Source organism: Brassica napus, chromosome C3 (genome assembly GCF_020379485.1).
Source record: "Brassica napus cultivar Da-Ae chromosome C3, Da-Ae, whole genome shotgun sequence".
Taxonomy (NCBI): domain Eukaryota; kingdom Viridiplantae; phylum Streptophyta; class Magnoliopsida; order Brassicales; family Brassicaceae; genus Brassica; species Brassica napus.
In genome coordinates, this window is record NC_063446.1 from 69309178 (window position 1) to 69317384 (window position 8207).

Here is an 8207-nt window from a genome sequence, read left to right on the forward strand (position 1 = left end):
TTATAAGAAAAATATATATATATAGATAGATTATTAATTTATAAATTTAGTGTGACCATGTATTTACATATGACTTTCTAAAAAAAATTATATTATTATTTTATCAATTTTGTGTTATTTTTTGAACCGACCCAACTCGAAACCGGATAAATTTATTAGTTTATAGTGTTTATTAGTTTATCAAATATTAATATATAGATTTTCTACTACTATACATATCACATAGGTTTTAAATTTTGGAATTATTTTTACCAAGATTGATTTGAATTTTTATGGCTCTTAAATTAAATTTCCAATCCGATTCTAGATATACGGCGGGACAGATCAAAACGGGGACAAACAAAAATTCTTTCATATCCGCAAGGATCCACATTTTAAAAAAATTGTTTAAAAAAATAATTTCTTTTACATTTTCAATGCACTGCTTAATAGTATATTGTAAACTTAAAAAAACATTTATTGAAATTATATTGATTAAAACTTATGGAAAATAGTTAATTACAATAGTAATCAGAGTTTTATATATTTTAATCGTGTTGAAATTCCATAACATACGTTTTTCTGAATCAGGGAGGGAGTATCAAACAAAAGTCACGCTGAATCGGTCAAATAATTATGTTCAAGGTTTGTATAATTTGATGCTGACAGTAGAGTTTGTATAGATTTAATGTTAATTTAGCGGATTCATAATTTTTGAAAATTCGACTAGTATAAAACAAGTGGATAATACTCACCATAAGTTAACTAATGGGTTAAAAAATGGGAGTCTTTTTTCAAAACCAGAAAAAATTCATGCCAGCGACTAAAACAACCTCTATGATATGCAAAATTCGGATTTTCTTATCACAAAATATCTATAGATAATGTCAAAAAATTACAATGAGAAGTTGTATATGGAATTATTGTTCACACTCTATCGTCATTAATTATTGAAATACGGACCATCTTTCTTTAGCAACTGAATTAATGTTACATCGAAATGCAAATTAAACGTCCAATTCGTAGAAATCCAAGTATTCGTACCATTTAAAACATCTAATGATTGAATGATCCGTTTTCTGGTATAAAGTATACACCTACTAGTATAAGAATCCTTACGAAAGCAAAACCTCTCGTCTTATGGAGCAAGCACAGGCGTGATATCTCGGTTTCAAAAATGGATGGAAATGCTTTTCTCTTTCGGGTCCCTTGTCCGAACGCTCGCCGACGCATTCTTGGTCAATGTCTTTGGCTGGTAGACGGCCAAACCATGTTTGTAGCAAAGTGGTCACCGGGAATTAAGCTTGAGAAGCCATCATTGGCATCTGTTCCTGTTGGGCTAGACTTTGTTGGGGTTCCTCTGCAATTCTTCAACAAAGATGCTTTAAAGGAAATTGCGGGTCTTGTCGGACACCCACTCTGTCTGCACCCTGCCACAGAAAATCTCACCAACTTAGAGGTTGCTAAGATCTACACTGTCATTGACCCAAAGAAGCCTCTTCCGGAAGCGGTCAACGCCCGTTTAATTTCGAGTCTGGTGAGGTGGTTCGTATAACGGTTTTATGTCCCTGGTTACCGTCTCTCTGCTCTCACTGTTCAAAAGTTGGCCATACAATCTCACGATGCCCTGCTGCTCTGCCAAGGTGCGAAATTTGCCGCTCAGTCAAGCATGCTACTGATGCTTGCACTAGGACCAACGCAAATATAGACCGCTCTAGGATTGTTGATGATAAACGCAAAGGAAAAGTCCCAATCAAGAACCAGCTTCCAATTGTAGAAAATGGGAATATGGATCCTAGGCGCTTTGAGAATGCACCCGAAACTGCTTCAAAAGCTAAAAAGGTGCCATCAAAGGAAAGGGTTCCCACAGATAGAAATCAGCAAGAGCATCCTCGCTCTAATGGCATGCCTGTAATTTCTCGAAGCTCCAGGGATCCCACTGCTACAGGATCTGATCCAACCTTGGAAAAAGCTTCAGGTCCCAGAAAAGAGCTAGCGCTTGGGGATTTTTTCGTAGACTTGCGTTGTGGTGATCCTGGAGGTCTAGCCGAGTTTCCTGCAGTTTCCGCTTCGGAGGAGGATGACCCGAGTTCAGAGGGCATGTCTAATGAGGATGATAACCCGGATGATGAAGGGGATCAATATATACGAGTGATCTCTCGCCGATCTCATAAAGGGAACAAAGGAACTGCTAGGGTCAGAGGCCCTTTAAACCTTTGAATTTTCTCTCTCTTTAATGGATATTTTTTGTTGGAATATAAGAGGTTTCAACGATAAAACAAAACGTTGCGGATTTAGAAAGTGTCTAAGGTTAAATAAGCCAATCTTCGGTGGTTTGTTGGAGACTCATGTTTGTCCATCTAAGGCAGCATCTCTCATCGCAGAGTTTTCCCCGGGTGGCATTACGAGTGTAATTATGAGTTTTCAGATTTAGGAAAGATTTGGCTTCTGTGGCATCCTTCAGTCTCTGTTACGGTGCTCCAGAAATCCCTTCAATGCATCACGTGTTCGGTTAAGCTTCCTTTTGTATCATCTGAGCTTGCTGTCACGTTTGTCTATGGTTCTAATGATAGGAAAATTCGTCGTGACCTATGGTCGGACTTGTGCTTCCTCTCTTCTTCTCCTAGTCTTGCCCATCTCCCTTGGACTGTCCTAGGAGACTTCAATCAGATTCTAGACCCATCTGATCATTCTAAAGCTGTGGTCATCTCTTCGACTCGTGGTATGCGTGATTTTCTCAACTGCATCATATCTACTGATCTGGCTGATCTCCCTTTCTGTGGTAATGATTTCACATGGTCTAACAACCAAGGTGAAAGCGTGATACCTAAAAAATTAGACAGAATTCTCGTAAATGATGATAGGTTGAGGCTGTTTCCAAACTCGCTTGGCGTCTTCGGAGATCCAGGAATCTCAGACCACAGCCCCTGCTGTGTCTATCTTGATACTAGCCGTCCCAAGCCTAAGGCGCCTTTCAAGTTCTTCTCTTTGCTCAATGATAACCCAGAGTTTGCGCCTCTTATTGCTGCATGTTGGTCCTCCCTGCCTTTCCATGGTTCGATGATGCTTAGAGTATCAAAAAAGCTCAAGGAACTCAAGAGCATAATTAGAACTTTCAGCCGTGAAAACTACTCGGGGATCGAGAAAAGAGCTTCTGAAACTTTTGATGAGCTCTCTCACTGCCAACGGATTGTTCTCTCCTCTCCAACGACAATGGCGAGTTTAAATGGGAGAATTGCTCGTGAGTCTTTCTTTTACCAGCGATCTCGCGTAACGTGGCTTAATAAAGGAGATACAAATACTACCTTTTACCACCGTCAGGTCAGAACTCGCTTATCTTAGAATCAGATTATCTTCCTGCGGGATGATCTCGGTAATGTACTTGACTCAAGGGAGGATATTATGAACCTAGTTGTTTCGTATTATGAGAATCTCTTGGGCAGCGTCTCTCCTTCCAATGCCGCTTCTCTGGAGAATTTGTCTCAGTTGATCTCATATAGATGCTCCCCTTTAGTCAAAGAATCATTGGAAGCTCTGTTCTCTAGCTTGGACATCCAAACAGCTTTTTTCTCCCTGCCGAAGAATAAAGCACCGGGTCCTGATGGTTACTCTGCTGAGTTCTTTACTCATAAATGGAAAGCAGTGGGGCCTGACATGATTTAAGTTATTCATGACTTCTTTTCTTCAGGTAAAATGTTACAGCAGTGGAATGCAACTATACTGACCCTTATCCCCAAGAAGCAAAACGCAGAGCTAGTCTCCGACTTTAGACCAATCTCTTTCTGCAACACGGTTTATAAAGTCATTTCCAAGCTGCTTGCAAATAGGCTGAAGGAGATCCTTCCATCAGTGATCTCGAACACACAATCTGCTTTTATCCCAGGTAGACTTCCTGTGGAAAATGTCCTAATGGCTACCGAGCTTATTCAGGGTTACAACTGGAAAATATCTCCAAGCGCTCTCTTCTCAAAGTTGATTTAAAAAAGGCTTTTGATTCTCTTAATTGGGATTTTATTTTGCTGCTTCTCAAGGCGCTCTGTTTCCCGGAATCTTTCATCAACCTGATTGCTCAGTGTATTACGACAACCATGTTCTCAGTTTCAGTAAATGGCGAGCTGGGGGGCTATTTTAAAGGGCCTCGTGGCTTGCGTCAAGGTGACCCCCTCTCCCGTATCTTTTTGTCCTAGCCATGGAAATTTTTGCGCAGCTAAACAAAAAAAATTCAAAATGGCGACATTGGATATCATCCATTAGCGAATGATCCGGCTACCTCTCACCTTGCTTTTGCAGATGACATAATGGTCTTCTTTGATGGCCAGCAGAGTTCTCTACAACAGATAGCAACAACTCTTGAAAGCTTTGCTTCTTGGTCTGGTTTACAAATGAATAGGGTTAAAACAGAACTGTATGTGGCCGGTATGAACCAGATAGAAACCTCAGATTTGGCAAGTCTTGGCTTCTCTCTTGGATCACTGCCTATTCGTTATCTTGGTCTCCCTCTGATGCATCACAAGCTTCGCATCCGTGACTACAGACCGCTTATGGAGCAGCTTAAAAGGCGTTTCTCCTCATGGACCTCTCGAGCTCTCTCCTTCGCAGGGAGGCGCCAATTTCTTAACACTGTCATTGCTGGTACATTAAACTTTTGGTTCTCGTCCTTTGTTCTGCCGACAGGTTGCATTAAGGCTGTGGAATCTTTATGTTCTCGGTTTCTCTGGAATGGTAACATTACTAGTAAAGCGGCAGCTAAAGTCTCATGGAATGTTGTCTGTCTCCCTCGTTCTGAAGGAGGTTTAGGACTGAGAAACCTCAGCATTTGGAATAAAACCTTGTCGCTGAAGCTGGTGTGGCTCCTCTACAGCGAACCTGAGTCACTTTGGGCCTCTTGGACCAAACACCACTGTCTTAAAGGCCTGAGCATTTGGAGCTTAGATGAAAAGAAGCAGGCTTCTTGGATCTGGAAATCTATATTAAAGCTAAGGCCCCTCGCTGAAAACTTTCTTAGATGTGAAGTTCGAAATGGAGAGCAAGCTAGTTTCTGGTTTGATTTTTGGTTACCGATAGGCCCTTTGATCAACTTGATTGGTTTGGATGGACCGCAGAAACTTGGTGTCCCTCTTCACGCCAAAGTAGCAGATTGTTGCTCTGGTTCTGGATGGATTCTGCGGCCAGCAAGGTCTCCGCAAGCAGAGCAGCTCCATATCGTTCTCTGCTCCGTCCAACCTCCTTTATCATCATCATCACGAGACTGTTATAAAAGGTACGTTGATGACCTTTACTTAGACTACTTCAACACTGCCAGAACTTGGGAATCTGTTAGAGTAGCTGATGTTGTTGATTGGGAATCTGTTGTTTGGTTTGGTGGTCATGTTCCGAGGCATGCTTTCCACATGTGGGTAAGTCACTTGGATAGGTTACCAACAAGATCTTGCATTGCAGTTTGGGACCAAAACGTTGAGAAATCTTGTCTCATGTGTAATGCGCTGGACGAAAACAGGGACCACTTATTCCTCCGTTGCAGGTATAGTGAGCGTCTTTGGAAACTGATCATTCAAAGGCTTGGTTATCAACCCTGTGGGAACCAGAATTCACACCGTCGAGATTTGTTAATCGGAGGAAAGCCAAGTTAACCTAGCCTTCCCTGAAGGTCCCGGTTATCTGCTGGGCCACGCATAACACAATCAATATGAAAGAGTCGAAAGTAATAAATCGTAAAAGAGCGAAAAGAGAACAAAGATGTCTTATTTCCGAATTCGCGTTTGAGCGTGAACAACACGTAAGATCCTAGGCCACGAGAGCTATCGGTACGTTCGCTAGTCTAGCCACCTAAGTTCTAACCTAGTCGAGTCGCAGATCGATAGTAAAAACGGAAAAATGCCTAAATTGCTCTAAGTATTAAATTTGCTCTGAGAAAATCTCCCCCTTGCTACTCGCCTTAAGCCATCCTTATATACTCTCTCTAGGTCGGTTTGCACCTTTTCCTGGGCCGGATTCATCGCGAGACGGGCTTTTCCATTTTTCGTCACCCTTCATGATTATCTTCGGAAACTTGACATTTATCTTTTCCTGCGAATAAAAAATAGACCGTCATATCAGCCTTAGGCTCAATCCTGTTCTAAATTCGTAAGTGGGCCGTTTAGCCGCGGTTCAGGCCCCTTTTGGGCCGTTTTGGGACTTAGACGTTTTTACGATTTTTCCTAAGAAACAGCCGTTGGTTTTTCCGAAAGGATTCCAATCCTCCGTATAGTTAAGGAAACTGGTGTTCAAGCTAACCATAGCCTGTTTTATACGGCAGGCAGGAATCCATTTCGACGACCAAGTTTTTTATAACTTTTCCCGAAGTCTTTCTTTGATAATCCTAAGCAAGACGAGACATGGGTATTGTGTCCAAGGGCCTGAGGATTGTATTACGGGAACTTAAACGAGGATGCACGGTTTCGGGACAGGAGGTCGGTCCTCGCCCACGGGCGAGGTGACCTCGGTGCGGGTCGTCCTCGTCCACGGGCGAGGTGACCTCGGTGCGGGTCGTCCTCGTCCACGGGGGAGGTGACCTTGGTGCGGGTCGTCCTCGTCCACGGGCGAGGTGACCTCGGCGTGGGTCGTTGTAACATCCCTGAACCATTCTAGGCATAGGTCGAACCATCGGCCAACAATCAAACAAGAACATGACCGACGGGCCGATCGTCTACCAAGGATCGGGAGCGCTACATGACGGGTTAATGGCCGATCCGGCCAAGGTCACGAAAGGTGCAATTCGTGATTAGGCCAGTCCGCCCGCTAACACGTCCCGTCAGACCAAAGCCTAAGGCTTCTTAACCCGTACTTCGATCTGACGTTGTGCTAGCTTGGACAAGCTAATATCAGAACAACAAGGCATTTACACAAAACATTCGCTTTATTTATTTTATATATTGTATGATTCAAAACACACAACATAATATACAAGCGGTGGCATGCCAAGAAAGCAAAAATACATACTTATAGTCTGAAATGCTTTAACCAAAAAGATGCAAATCTACACCAGCCAGCCTAGCCTCCCGCGACCTCTACAAGCTCGCTACTGGTCACCTGAAACAACAACGAGTGAGGAGTGAATAATCTAGCATTACTCAGAGAGTTACAATCCCCAACTAACAAATACAACCCCTCGCTATCCCACCCCAAACAATCTAAAGCGAGAGGTTCACCTAACAACACAATTCAATAACAATAAGCAATATCAGAAATACGCAGCGGTAAACGATAGCAAGATAACTAGCATTATGCTAATTACAAGCTCATCACCAAACTCAAACTCGACTTAAACCAGGGTTTAACAACCCGAAACACGAAATAATATATATAACAAACTCTGGCCCTGGTGACGTTATGTTATTCCTTCACTATCGGCAATATCCTATCTTCCTACCACAAAGGCCAGAAGAAGGAACTTTCAACCGACCGCGGCCCACAGTCCTTCGGGTCACCGTGCGACAGCCCACAGTCCTTCGGGTCACTGCCACATTACACCGTCGTGTAATCACTCAGCCATAGGCCATGACCCCGTCTATCTGAGTCTTCCCGATCCAGCGAATAAGGGGTTTCCTTGAACCCGCCGGGTACGAGGTCTGAAGGAACACTAACTCACCCCAATATGCCTAGCATTGTGGGTTACACAAATGTTGTCGGCCAATATATGATTAATACTAAACCCAGTAAAAATAACACAAGGTTCCTAGTATTAATCTCCACACAATCAACACATTTCACCTCAAACATGCCTAGCAGTGTGGGTTACACAAATGCTATATGGCCAAAATATGATTAATACTAAACCCGGTAAAAATAACACAAGGTTCCTAGTATTAATCGCAAATTAACACAACCAATCATATTCCAGAATACCTAACTATCCACAACTTAGCGACATCATCTAAGCATTCCGCATTAGCTAACTAACCAATCAACCTAACCATTAGCATGCTACTACGGTTCTCAAACAATAACAAGCATGCCATCAACTCAATCAACATAACCTCAATTATTCAAACCGTTACTCAGTTAAACCCGACCTCCTGCCATGATCCAACTTCCAAGTAACGGGACCCTGCATGAAAACAACTCAGCAATCAATCGATTATAACTCACAGTTTTTGGTTGACCGTGGCCTTGACCCCAAACCCTACTTCTGCGATCCGAACCCTTTCTCGACCTTCTCAAGTAGACCCACGTCCAGACTGGTCTTGAAC

General features: G+C 42.7%; 1 protein-coding gene across 1 annotated transcript; it reads left to right on the forward strand.

The window, feature by feature from the left end:
• Nucleotides 1-1156: 1156 nt before the first annotated feature.
• On the forward strand, nt 1157-3960 carry LOC125583301. Its single transcript, XM_048749952.1, has 4 exons — nt 1157-1499; nt 1583-2175; nt 2464-3220; nt 3668-3960. Exons 1-4 carry the CDS (start codon nt 1157-1159, stop codon nt 3958-3960), a joined length of 1986 nt encoding a protein of 661 aa, XP_048605909.1.
• The last annotated feature ends 4247 nt before the right edge of the window (nt 3961-8207 follow it).